We start from the raw sequence: 14,584 nt of genomic DNA, 5'->3' as shown, positions 1-14,584 counted from the left end.
CCCCCCCCCCAAATGCCAGGGACATTGTTTCTCTCCCCCCAGCTGGAGAAGTAACAGCCTCCTCTGGCTTGTCCGATGTGGAAATGTTCCGTTTGGACTCTACCTTCCACAGTCCGCCCCTTGTGGTCAAGTGGACACCTGCTAGTGGCTGAAAGTGCCCCTAGCTGCTAGTCAAAGGGTTTCACGGTCTTCCTCTGTCCCTGAAGCTACTTCCAAGAAGAACTCCTAGCAAGCCGCTGAAGAGTGGCGAGAAGGCAGACAAACAAGAAGTCTGTTAGGAGACTCCAGTGGCCCCCGCACCACTGCTTCCTAACAGTTCTGTGTTCGAGGATAAGGTGGAGATTCTGGTATCCCCTGAGGACCTAGATCTCGTTGCTGGTACTAGCTGCATACCAGTGGCAGCAGGTGACACTGAGGTGCAATTTGGCTCCTTGGTCTCTTATGCTTTCCCTGACCACAGAAAGTGTCATCCTCCAGTGGAACTGTGGGGTTTTTTTCTCCCACCTGTCTGAGTTACAACAACTCTTAAGTGTTACACCTACTTTTTGCATTACCCTTCAGGAAACCTGGTTTCCCACAATGTTGACCACCACCCTTTGTGGGTGTTGGGGGTACTACAGAAACCATACTGACTGTGACAGACTGTCAGCTGGAGTTTGTCTCTTTGTCCTTAACTCTGTCTGTAGCAGACCTGTGCCCCTTCAAACACCTTTAGAAGCTGTGGCTGCAGGGTGAGAACAACGCAGGAAATTATCATATGTAACACCTACCTCCCTCCAGGTGGTAAAGCGCCACCCTATGTATGGCTGTGTGGTGATGGCTGGGTGTTGTGTGATGTCCTTAGCTTAGTTAGGCTTAAGTAGTTCTAAGTTCTAGGGTACTGATGACCTAAGATGTTAAGTCCCATACTGCTCAGAGCCATTTGAACCATTAAAATTGCTACACCAAGAAGAAATGCAGATGATAAACGGGTATTCATTGGACAAATATATTATACTAGAACTGACATGTGATTACTTTTTCACGCAATTTGGATGCATAGCTCCTGAGAAATCAGTACCCAGAACAACCACTTCTGGCCGTAATAACGACCTTGATACGCCTGGACATTGAGTCAAACAGAGCTTGGATAGCGTGGACAGGTACAGCTGCCCATGCAGCTTCGACACGATACCACAGTTCATAAACAGTAGCGACTGGCGATTTTGACGAGCCAGCAGCTCGGCCGCCATTGACCAGACGTTTTCAATTGGTGAGAGATCTGGAGAATGTGCTAGCCAGGCCAGAAGTCGAACATTTGCTGTATCGAGAAAGGCCCGTACCGAACCTGCAACATGCGGTCGTGCATTATCCTGCTGAAATGTAGGGTTTCGCAGGGATCGAATGAAGGGTAGAGGCACGGGTCGTAACACATCTGAAATGTAAGGTCCACTGTTCAATGTGCTGTCAGTGAGAACAAGAGGTAACCGAGACGTGAAACCAATGGCACCCTATACCAACTCGCCAGGTGATACGCCAGGCCAGTATGGCGATGACGAATTCACACTTCCAATGTGCGTTCACCATGATGTCGCCAAACACGGATGCAACAATCATGATGCTGTAAACAGAACCTGGATTCATCCGAAAAAGTGACGTTTTCCCATTCGTGCAGCCTGGTTCGCCGTTGTGTACACCATCGCAGGCGCTCCTGTCTTTAATGGATCGTCAAGGATAACCGCAGCCACGGTCTCCGAGCTGACAGTCCATGCTGCTGCAAACGTCATAGAACTGTTCGTGCAGATGGTTGTTGTCTTGCAAACGTCCCCATTTGTTGACTCAGGGATCGAGAGGTGGCTGCACGATCCGTTACAGCCATGCGGATAAGAAGCCTGTCATCTCGACTGATAGTGATACGAGGCCGTTGGGATCCAGCACGGCGTTCCGTATTACCCTCCTGAACCCACCGATTCCATATTATGCTAACATTCATCGGATCTCGACCAACGCGATCAGCAATGTCGCAATACGATAAACCGCAATCGCGATTGGCTACAATCCGACCTTTATCAGAGTCGGAGACGTGATGGTACGCATTTCTCCTCCTCACACGAGGCATCACAACAACGTTTCACCAGGCAACGCCGGTCAACTGCTGTTTGTGTATGAGAAATCGGTTGGAAACTTTCCTCATGTCAGCACGTTGAAGGTGTCGCCACTGGCGCCAACCTCGTGTGAATGCCCTCAAAAGCTAATCATTTGCGTATCACAGCATCTTCTTCCTGTCGGTTAAATTTCGCGTCTGTAGCACGTCATCTTCGTGGCGTAGCAATTTTAATGGCCAGTAGTGTACTTAATTCCCAGTTTTGTCATTTAACGGCAGCCCTGGGTGCCAAGTATCAAATCCTGCCGCTCGACCTCCTGGACACTGCCGCCACGAGGCATACGTAACAACCTTCTTCGCCCTTCAATGCCATTTTATACATTAACATTGGTGTCAGAAGTTTCTCTCCCCATCCCCAAACCATGTACTCTTTTACGTTTTGTGCCAGGTGTGGGACGTAATAATTATATCCCCTCTTCCTGGCACGAACTCTTCTTTCACAGTAACAAATGAAGCAGCCCACCTACGAATTGCTTCAGTGTCTTCCTTCAATCTGACCTTGTGCGGATTCCACACATTTGAGCAGCACCCAAGAGTGGGTCGCAGAAGTCTTCTACATTCGGTCTCCTTTACAGATGGACCACACTTTCCCAAAATTCTACCAATAAACTGAAGTCGACCATTCGTCTTCCCTACCACATATCGCTTTGCTACGCCAAGATATTTAACCGACTTGGCTGCGCCAGGCAGGGCACTACTACGGTTGTATCCGAACATTACTGGTTTTTTCCGTACCATCCGCATTAACTTAGATTTTTCCACGTTTAGAGCCAGCTGCCAATAATACACTAACTAGTAAATTTGTCTAACTAATCTTGTATTGTCCTACAATCGCTTAATGATGACAGTTTCCTATACACCTCAGCATCATCGAAAAATTACCGCTGCCCGCCCTGTCTGTGAGATCATTTATGTATACAGAGAATAATGTCTGTTTTGTCACACTTCCATGGGGCACTCCTGACAATATTCTTGTGTCTGATGAACAGTCATCGTCGACAACAACAAACTTACTTCTGTTACTTAAGGGGAGGTTTACTATCTTTTGGTTCAAAATTCGATACTTTTTAAATTGCATTTCTGGATCCATAAAAGTGTTTAGAATCCACCCCTGAAACGGTTTTTCCGAATACGGAACGGAAATGTTTCTTATTCGCGGTTGAACAAAAAAATGCACCCGCCTGAAATCGGCCTTTCTCACGCATCAGTTTTTTTCTTTCGGAGGACGAGTTATTGTGTCGGTGCTTGGGAGGAAACACACAAAATTCAAATGAAAGATTGAACACGTGTGTTTGGAAGTTACCCCCAAGCATTTGCACTGTTGTGCGGTTACTGTGGAGATTGCGACTTTCCTGGCAGTGAGCAGCTTCAACGAAGGGTATTCAGCAATTCTGAAGACCATGACAACGATGGACGTCACCCTGGGACTCTATTCGACGCAGTTCGCCAAGCATTCGGACGACCACCGGATTCAAGCGGCCGAAACCCGCTTGCCACCGGCCGTACGAGCGGCTCTGGAGCAGCGCAGGATGGCCCAGATCGAGCAGAACGCCCTCTACGAGGAAGAGGAAGGACTAGTTTATGGACCCGGAATAGCAGATTGAACATAAGTTGCGTAATATTGCATTTGTATGTAGTCAAAACTTCAAACTTCTTTTTCTCGAAATGACTTTTTTTTGTCGCGCGGTATGGTGGCTTCAAATCTACTGAACCGATTGGCATTATTCTTTGTTTCCGACGAAGCAAACTAAATTGTCTAGGAGTTGTACCACTTTTATTCCGATCCATGAACTATAAATATTTTTACTTGGCCGACGAAGTCGAAAAATCGATTAAAAAACCCTATTTCTTCAGATGGCCGCCATTTTATGTCCGATAGTCCAAATAACTTAAGCGAGGTACATCTCCTAAAGAATCTTATATACTTCGCAAACGTCAGCTCAATTTTGATTTCAGACGAGCCGGCTGACCTGGAACATACCGCGCGTGGAGGTCTGCATCGAAAGTTTGTTTCGTTCAGACGGAACTTCCGCCTTTTCTCTTAGACATTTCCGGTCGAAAAAATTCCAGTGTGTAGAGGAAATACCAATAAACATTTTGACCAAATTTGACATTGATATCTATACCACATCCCGAGAAAAAAATTCTCAAATAATGTGCTTTTTTCGGGCCGAAGATAGTAAAACTCCCCTTAAGAAGTCTTCGGGCCACTCACGTATCTGGAAACCTACTCTGTATGCTCATATCTGAAGTGTGCACCGTGTCAAATACTTTACTGAAATCTGGGGATATGGAACCTCTTTGTAGTATACGCTTTATTTTTGCGTGGCATTGAAACATTACTACAACCTGCTTTCTGCCAAAATCTTTCACGTTCTTTTTCCTTCTAACATGCAGTTTATTTCTACATGTTTACGCATTGTATCTACGTTTCCAGATTAACCTGAAGATCTGTATTGGGATTCTAAAGAGAAATAACTTGTCAAAACGAAGTTTCTAAAAGTGGTAAATAAAGTGCGAATGGAGAGCAGTGTTTAATCACGAGTTATTCATCGCACGACACAACGAATGCATATTATAGGCCAAGATAAATGGTTCAAATGGCTCTGAGAACTATGGGACTTAACTGCTGAGGTCATCAGTCCCCTAGAACGTAGAGCTACTTAAACCTAACTAACCTAAGGACATCACACACATCCATGCCCGAGGCAGGATTGAACCAGCGACCGTAGCGGTCGCGTGCTTCCAGATTGTAGCGCCTAGAACCACTTGGCCACTCCGGTCGGCATAGGCCAAGATAACATTTACTTAAATTACTTTTATAAGTGTCCATCAGCGATACTTGGAATTTTGCCTCCTGGAGCTAAGTTTTGGTTAGTCCTTAAGTCTCCTTGAAAAAAACTAAATTTCCACCTTCCTTTATACGTTAAGGAAGGTCATGCACATTTATACTGGGGTGAAAAAACTGGTGGGAGACCTCCTTCTTCCTAGCGTTGTGCAGCGACTCAATGTGGTTTGGACTCAACAAGTCAGAAATATTGATCCATGCTGCCTCTACAGCCGTCCATAATTCGGAAGTGTTGCATGCACAGTGTTTTGTGCATGAACTGACCTCTTGATTATATTCCATAAATGTTCGGGGGGAGTCATGTCAGGCGATCTGGATGACCAGTTCATCAGTTCGAACTGTCCACAATGTTCTTCAAACCAGTTGTGAACAATTGTGCTCCGGTGACATGGCGCAGTGTCATCCACAAAAAATTTCATCGTTGTTTGGGAACGGGAAGTCTGTGAATGGCTGCAGATGGTGCCCAGATAGCCGAAAATAACCATTTCCAGTCAATGATCGGTTCAGTTGGACCAGTCTACTCCACGTAAACATAAGCCGCACCATTATGGAGCCAACACCAGCTTGCACAGTGCCTTGTTGACAATTTGCGTCCGTGGCTTTGTGGGGTCTGTGCCACAGTCTAAACCTGCCATCAACTCTTACCAACTGAAATCGGGACTCATTTGACAGGATCACTGTTCTCCAGTCGCCTAGGTCCAATCGATATGATGAATAGTTCAGGAGAGGCGTTGCAGGTGATGTGCTGTTAACGAAGACACTCGCATCGGTCGTCTGCTGCCATAGCCCATTAACGCCAAATTTCGCCACATTCCTAACGGACAGGTTCATACGTCCCACACTGATTTCTGCTATCGTTTCACTCATTGTTGCTTGTCTGTTAGCACTGGTAACTCTACGCAGACGCCGCTGCTCTCGCTCGTTGAGCGAAGGTCCTCGGTCACTGCGTTGTCCGTGGAGAGAGGTAAAGCCTGAAATGTGGTATTCTTGATACACTCTTGACACTGTGGATCTCGGAAAATTGAATTCCGTAACGATTTCGGAAATGGAACGTCCCATGCGTCTAGCTCCGACTACGATTCCGGGTTTAAGGCCTGTTAGTTCCTGTCTTGCGGTCATAATCGCGTTGGATACCTCTACGCATGACTCACGTGAGTACAAATGACAGCTCCGCGAATACACTGTCATTTTATTCCTTGTGCATGGGACAATACCGCCATCTGTATACGTGCATATTATTATCCCATGACTTTTCTCAGCTCAGAGTAAATGGAATAACAGTGGATACAACGTTGTATGCTCTGGTGTTACACCAGTAACTTCACCCTGAAGTGAGAACACCGCTAGTTGCTGTCAGCTGATGTACACACGCCATGTGTCAAAGAGTCCATACACCTTCTACCAGGGGACCTGTGTTCTCGTTGGTTCAGCGCTCCTCGATTAATATGAATTTCTATGACTGCTGTTCTTTGAGACCTATTCTTTCTAGTTTTTTAAGATAGTTTGCATACTGGTGTTAACTTCCCAGTTGCTAAAAAGTCCTAATTTCCATTCGAGATTAACTGTGTTCTTTCTTCTGCATTAAATAAAGTTATTTCATTCCTGTGACTTCGTAATTTATGTTTTGTATTGTGGTTAAATTTCAAGAACACGCACGAGTATTTGTCTAGTCTCGAGTGCTTGGGGCAGTTGCCCCCTCCGACATCAACACTCCAATCGCAGCACAAAACATTGAACTTATCCTCCGGTCCAAACGCAACACGGCCCCTGGTCATCACTGTGTCACCCACCACCACCTTAGAGAAAGCGTCTTCTCCTTACTGACTGTCCTTGCCAATCTTGCCTCTCTACCGGCTTCCACCCTGACCTGTGGAAGACTTCCCACGTCCTCTTCTTCCTCAAACGCAAAAAAAACCTTCTGTCATCTCTTCCTATCGTCCTATCAGCCTCACCTTCTGCAGTAAGGTCTTCGAATCCATTCTCTTCTGTCGTATCCATCAGCACCTTAATCACCGTCACCCATTGTGGCTTCCAACTCTCCTTCTCCGCCAACTCCTTACCCCTCATCCACCTTCTCTTCCTCCAGCTTAACTCCTGTTGCCCCACCATTATTGTTACCCTCGACCTCCAAAATACGTACAACCATGTATGGCACCCGCAGTCTCCTCTTTAAACTCAGAACCTACGCCCTGCCTATCAATTTTGTTTGTCTCGTCGCTTCCTTCCTCTCATGCCGTCCTCCCTACGTCACCCTCCACAACACCAACCCCCGTATCTTTTACCCCACTGATGGCATCCCCCAGGACTCCATCCTCTCCCCTCTCCTCTATCTCCTGTACGCTGCCGATAAGCCCAAGCCACCCCCGCCTGTCCACCTCCTCCAATAGGCTGATGACACACGCTTCCTGACTCTCTGTCCTACCCTTCAATGGTCCCAACACACCCTCCAAACCCACATTGACCAGTTCACCACTTGGTGGTTCCTTCATCTTAACCCCTCCAAAACCCAGACAATCATCATTGGCCACACCACCTGCTCCTTCCAGCTCCACGATTTCTGCCTCACCATTTATGGTCGTCCCATCCAGCTCACCCTCACCTTGAAATATCTTGGCCTGAGCCTCGATCGTTACCTCATCTGGACCCCTCATTTCCTGACCATTCTGCAGAAAGCCCTTTTTATATTTCCTGTCATAACTGTTAACACAGCATTTTCAAATGAACCTTACTAAAGAATGAACTGTCAACCTCACACTCAAATGGTTGCTTGTCACTCACTGTGACATCCAGTCACTAGTCCACATTCCAAGTCACTGAACTCGCTGACCATCAGATTCTGCTTTTACCACTCCTCTACCAACAGGACAATACTCTCTGCCTCCTTTTATACTGGCGAGTCTGCTTCTCGTGACATCAAGTGCTCAGTTCGACATTAAGTGCGATGTCCAGACGGTTCTGATCAGATAGTGTATATAGGTGCGATGACGATGTTTGATTTGTGGGGCACTCAACTGAGCGGTCATCGGCGCCTGTACAAAGTCCAAATTTTTACACAGTCCATTTTCTTTCCACAATCCAATCTAGTCACTCTCACAAATGATGATGATGATGATGATGAGGACAACACAAACACCCAGTCCCTGGGCAGAGAAAATCCTCAACCTGGCCAGGAATCAAACACGGGTCCCCGTGATCCAGAGGAATCAACGCTAGCCCCCTAGACCACGAGCTACGAACGTGTGTGTGTGTCAAAAGTTACCTCTGAGACCCTATAACATTACCGTCCGCTACTGTTATACCATAACCTCAAAGCTGGAGGTAAATCGTATCAGAATATTATTAGTCAAAGCAGTTACAGTATAAAGAAGGCGAGCAGTGTTACCCTCTGGAAGGAATTTTGTTATGTTGACCGTGATGTACCTAACAGAAGTGGCTTATCGGAAGGGAAAGTCAGAATTACATAAATGTTTAAATGGTAACAAACAAAATTTACCTATCTACACTGTACAAATAATAAAATAAACGGTCGCCAGCCTAATTAGGCATAAGAATGAGTAACATTCCTATTCAATAAAATGTATATGAGTAACTTTAATGGGCAAACACAACCTATACTTTGCCACATGAGAGTGAAATGAGCTCTAGCACAAGCATATGTTAATGTTAAGGTTTGAGCTGATAGTCAGAGCAGAACAAACTATTTGTCAAAGTACAACAGATACTGACACACACTATTGTCTTCATTGCTTAGTCAAACAGGATGGTCTGAACAATGTTACTATTAGTATTCACCATACAATCATAAATTAGACATAGGTCCTGTCTTACTTTTCAAACATTTTCCTATCTAACAAAAAAATGTAAACATAGTTCGCTACAAAATTGTGAACTGGGCATAAGTTAAGTCTCTCTCAGCTAAATACCTTTCTACTTAGAATAAAATTTAAATGAAATGCACTGACAAACACTTTCTCACTGATCTATGACTGAAAGTAGTTACTGTAATCTACCTATCAAATGTTTCCTGCTAGTGAGCACAATAAACAAACTGTAGGTCCTCTTACACTAATGATATACACTTTTCTATACACATGAGATCCTTATTTTAGCAAACATAACCATGAAACTTTCATCACCAATTTGACCTGTTACTGCAGTAAGACAAAAGTTAACGTAAAACATCAGGCATTGACTCACCTGGTACATTGCACAACAAGCTGCATTATTCATTTACTGAACAAAATTTTGTAGCCTCTGTATGAGTAGGTATTCTATTAGCTTTTAAATAACAGCAAATTATTTTAAGACCTAACTGAATTTATCTGCATCTTTATTTCAGATACTTCTTTGAAAATCCACAAATTTTTAAGCAACAACTTTGACTGCAAAATTTACTTTAACATTCTTTATCCACATTAATTTTAACCAAAACTTTTAATGTTTTAAAGAGGCCTTTTAATATAATACACTGGGCTTTGATATTCTTTCAGTTATGATACTCAGTAAGCAGTTTAACATGGGAAGGACCCTGATTGGATAAGTGACTGCGGATAAAAAATCAGGATAGATACAAGAGTTCAGGTATAAGTTCACTTATATTTGAGCACACTAAAAAATCCAATGAGATGATCCTTCACTGTACAATTCTCCTATTTCTTGGTCACTTTTCAGTGATTGCGCAATGTGGTGGCGAGTGCGTGTTGTTGGATGGAAGTGCAGATAGACAAGCTGGGCTTGGTGGCGAAGATAGATATTAATCTGAAAGTATTGCCAGCATATTACTCCATTCATCCGAAGCTTTGACGTGTATTAAAACGGCACTACAACCCCTCTCAGCACCAGCACAAATCACAACCTTTACATGAACTGTTAGCGGTTCAGTAGTTCGTCTCCAACTGACTCTTTGTTCCACATTTCTATCCATGCTAACCACATTTTGCACGCGCTACACAGTTCCGTTCCCGAGGGGAACCACACCACCTGTTACATACAAAATAACTAAAATCCCTAAATGAAGGGCAGCAATTTACATAGCAGCGAACAATCACTTTAAACAAAACATGTAGTTTGCACATATTGGTAGTTCTACACAGAATTATTTAAATAAAATTATACAATTTATAGATAACCAAAGATTTATTGATGCATCTTTAAGCATTTTTCATGCAATTGATGTCGTCATTTTACATACATTATATAATTACAAAATAAGTCATACATTTTTAACATTCTGAATGAGTAAATACGTTTTACACTGCACATGTTTAGTAGTCATTAAACATAAATGTGTCGTGCAGAATGATAAAAGGAGATCTGTATGTGTAACACAATACACATGTTATGAAAAACATTTTAACAAACATAAATGAGACAGGCTTAATACATGTTAACCATTGGGGAAAATGTAAATAAAGCACAACAGCATGGTACAATGACATTTTTAGAAGAACTTATGTAATAGTGTGGTCATGTCATACAGCAGTTAACTATTGAGTAAAAATACATTATGTAAATAAAGCACAACCGCATGATACAATAACATTTTCAGAAGTGCTCATGTAATTTGGTGGTCATGTCATACAGCAGTTTTAATAGATTAGATCATTTTTATTACATACTTTAAATTATTCTATTGCATAGAATGCGTTTTGTCCAAGCCATTTTTTTGTAATATTTTTGAAGACATTCAGTGATACGCTGTGTGCTGTAGGTGGTAGCATATTAAATAATTGTATCCCTGTGTATGTGTAACTGTTTTGGGTTTTTTTAAGCCCAGTAATTGGGATGTCCATCATCTGCCTTTGGCGTGTGTCATGGCTATGTACAGACTCGCTCAGTTTATAGCTTTCTTGTTTTCGCTTTATGTGCACTAAGCAATTGAGAATAAACAGTGATGTAAGTGTCAGTATTGTCTACTCTTTGAAATGGTCTCTACATTATACATGGTTTCTCACTCCAGCAATACACTTAATGGCCTCTTTCTGCCAAAGAAAAATTTTATTTGCCCCAGAGGCGTTGCCCCATAACAGCACTGCATACGTGAGGTGGCTATGAAAAAAGGCATAACAGGCATTTAACGGTAGCTCGTCCGTTACACAAGTCCTGAGCTTAGTTAGCAGATAGGTGACTTGGGATAACTTTTTGCATACATAACTGGTGTGAGTTTTCCAGGTTAATTTCGGATCCAGATAAATGCCAAGAACCTTAACTGAGGAACTACAGTTGTCATTGTTACATAGACTAAATAGAATGAGATTATATTAGAAAGACAAAACATATCATTTGCTCATATTGTACATATTACAGAGATTACACTTCCTACAACCTAAAAGACATCAACGTTTTCAACTGAGAAAAGATTATACATGTTTTATACAGTACTGAATTAATAATAATTACAAAAGCTCAACGATATATTCTTGAATAAACAGAAAGCAATAATGAATCAGAAAACAGTTCGGTAGGGTCTGAGCTGTGGTGTTACAACTGCACTGCGATAAGCTGACTGATCTTCTCGAGAGAGGAAGGATCGCTGTGAATGGCCTCATTCCACGCTGTAGTGCCCATCACCTGACACAAATGCCGCCTTATGAAGTCGACAGACGTGGCACGAGTTGACGACGGCCAAGATGACGAAGGTGATGGCGTTGTCTACGGTGAGGCGCCTGGCCAGTTCCACCTCGCACTGGTTCTTCAGCTCACGCAGGTCGTAGCGGTCCGCAAACGCCAGCAAGCCCTGGGTCATATCGCGCAGGGCCAGGGCGTGGCCCGAATACATGTAGCGCAATGCCTCGGCCACCACTTCGGGTTCCGCGCCCTCGATGTTGACGTAGTTTTCTTGCGCTTCCTTTGTGTTCCGCTGCAACATCCTGGTAAAGACGGGACTGCGGGCGTCCAGCACGACTTTGTGCGCCTTGATCCTGACGCCTCCGGCGTGCAGAATGAAGTCCGCAAAGTCCTGGGACTCCAACAAGTTGGCGAAGTCTCTAGCGAGGATGGGCTGCGTCTCCGGAGCGGAAAGGCTTGGGAAATCGTCCCACACGACGCACACAATCTCCACTTCGCACTCGAATATCAGACTGTCATCAAAGTTCCTGTAATCGTCGATGGCCGGAAAAGCCTCACCGACAGACTTCGGCGGCGATTTCTCACCCTCTGTAAGTGTACAGCACAGTGATGGATACACTTCGCGTTTCTCGCCTCCGCGTAGAGAAAGTGCTGCTTTCAGGTTTGCTTTGACAGGTTCCTTCCTTGCTTTCAACCAGAAACACAGACATAGCTCTTTGTCTTTCTTCGACAGTACCGCACACCATTCGCTCTAATTTGGGTGACGGAAAGAAGTAGACGCGATATCGTTTGTCTCTTTAAGCCAGTTCTTTACACCCGAAACCGTCCAGGTGTAGACAACTTTTTGTTTCTCAAATCTTGTAGTGCCTGCAGCTGACACATTATTGCTCCTCCTTTGCGTAAATATCGGTGGTGAATACACTTCACCTCCCTCTACTGGTAACACACTCATCGTTGATCCAGTTGTTAAATTTATACAGCTAGGAGATGTTTGACCCTGTGTTGATGAGACACCTAAAATGAAAAAAAAAGTCATTAGTACAAAAAATAACAGCTATAGACATATGGTGGGCATATGTTTTAGTAAGTGACACACTGAAGCAAAATCACACCAACTTCAAAACATAGTCCTAAGGCACATTAGCAGCAGCTTTACCGAGATATTTTGGAAACAGGGTCATTAGATGTACCACCAGATGAATTGATGTGCTGTATTTATTTGTATGTTTTAGATCTACTTTACCCCTTGTCAAAAGGAAGACACTCCTCAGGTTCCACGTTGTCGTGTATCACAGTCTTTCATTTTCTGAAACATCTCCACAGATGCAAGCTTTGAACTGAACATGACAAATACACTCCTGGAAATTGAAATAAGAACACCGTGAATTCATTGTCCAAGGAAGGGGAAACTTTATTGACACATTCCTGGGGTCAGATACATCACATGATCACACTGACAGAACCACAGGCACATAGACACAGGCAACAGAGCATGCACAATGTCGGCACTAGTACAGTGTATATCCACCTTTCGCAGCAATGCACGCTGCTATTCTCCCATGGAGACGATCGTAGAGATGCTGGATGTAGTCCTGTGGAACGGCTTGCCATGCCATTTCCACCTGGCGCCTCAGTTGGACCAGCGTTCGTGCTGGACGTGCAGACCGCGTGAAACGACGCTTCATCCAGTCCCAAACATGCTCAATAGGGGACAGATCCGGAGATCTTGCTGGCCAGGGTAGTTGACTTACACCTTCTAGAGCACGTTGGGTGGCACGGGATACATGCGGACGTGCATTGTCCTGTTGGAACAGCAAGTTCCCTTGCCGGTCTAAGAATGGTAGAACTATGGGTTCGATGACGGTTTGGATGTACCGTGCACTATTCAGTGTCCCCTCGACGGTCACCAGAGGTGTATGGCCAGTGTAGGAGATCGCTCCCCACACCATGATGCTGGGTGTTGGCCCTGTGTGCCTCGGTCGTATGCAGTCCTGATTGTGGCGCTCACCTGCACGGCGCCAAACACGCATACGACCATCATTGGCACCAAGGCAGAAGCGACTCTCATCGCTGAAGACGACACGTCTCCATTCGTCCCTCCATTCACGCCTGTCGCGACACCACTGGAGGCGGGCTGCACGATGTTGGGGCGTGAGCGGAAGACGGCCTAACGGTGTGCGGGACCGTAGCCCAGCTTCATGGAGACGGTTGCGAATGGTCCTCGCCGATACCCCAGGAGCAACAGTGTCCCTAATTTGCTGGGAAGTGGCGGTGCGGTCCCCTACGGCACTGCGTAGGATCCTACGGTCTTAGCGTGCATCCGTGCGTCGCTGCGGTCCGGTCCCAGGTCGACGGGCACGTGCACCTTCCGCCGACCACTGGCGTCAACATCGATGTGCTGTGGAGACCTGATGCCCCACGTGTTGAGCAATTCGGCGGTACGTCCACCCGGCCTCCCGCATGCCCACTATACGCCCTCGCTCAAAGTCCGTCAACTGCACATACGGTTCACGTCCACGCTGTCGCGGCATGCTACCAGTGTTAAAGACTGCGATGGAGCTCCGTATGCCACGGCAAACTGGCTAACACTGACGGCGGCGGTGCACAAATGCTGCGCAGCTAGCGCCATTCGACGGCCAACACCGCGGTTCCTGGTGTGTCCGCTGTGCCGTGCGTGTGATCATTGCTTGTACAGCCCTCTCGCAGTGTCCGGAGCAAGTATGGTGGGTCTGACACACCGGTGCCAATGTGTTCTTTTTTCCATTTCCAGGAGTGTATAAAGATCGACACTAGAATCATGTCCTGGCACACATCCTCAACCTGTAGCTGATTTTATACAGTAATAACACTCCTGAAAGAATGGAAGATTCAGTCTGTAACTCTTTGGTCAAACATTGCAGTGTCTACCCAAACAACTGGCGTATTTGCTATAAAGGCATTTAAAAATACTTCGTGTTGCTTCATGACTGGATATGATAACCTATATTTTCATTCAATGAAGGATAATTTTATCTTCTCAGTTATCT

The 14,584-nt window shown here is 45.0% G+C and overlaps 1 protein-coding gene across 1 annotated transcript; it reads right to left on the bottom strand.

Annotated features, from left to right (window-relative positions):
• Window positions 1-11,535: 11,535 nt before the first annotated feature.
• Window positions 11,536-12,510, bottom strand: LOC126291518 (speckle-type POZ protein-like A). The gene is made up of 2 exons (XM_049985021.1): window positions 12,486-12,510; window positions 11,536-12,245 (listed from the first exon to the last, which is right to left on the bottom strand). Exons 1-2 carry the CDS (start codon window positions 12,508-12,510, stop codon window positions 11,536-11,538), a joined length of 735 nt encoding a protein of 244 aa, XP_049840978.1.
• Between the last annotated feature and the right edge of the window lie 2,074 nt (window positions 12,511-14,584).

The sequence above is a fragment of the Schistocerca gregaria genome, chromosome 9 (assembly GCF_023897955.1).
Source record: "Schistocerca gregaria isolate iqSchGreg1 chromosome 9, iqSchGreg1.2, whole genome shotgun sequence".
Lineage (NCBI taxonomy): Eukaryota > Metazoa > Arthropoda > Insecta > Orthoptera > Acrididae > Schistocerca > Schistocerca gregaria.
The sequence above is the reverse complement of the archived record's forward strand: the minus strand, read 5'-3'. Positions and strand labels throughout refer to the sequence as shown.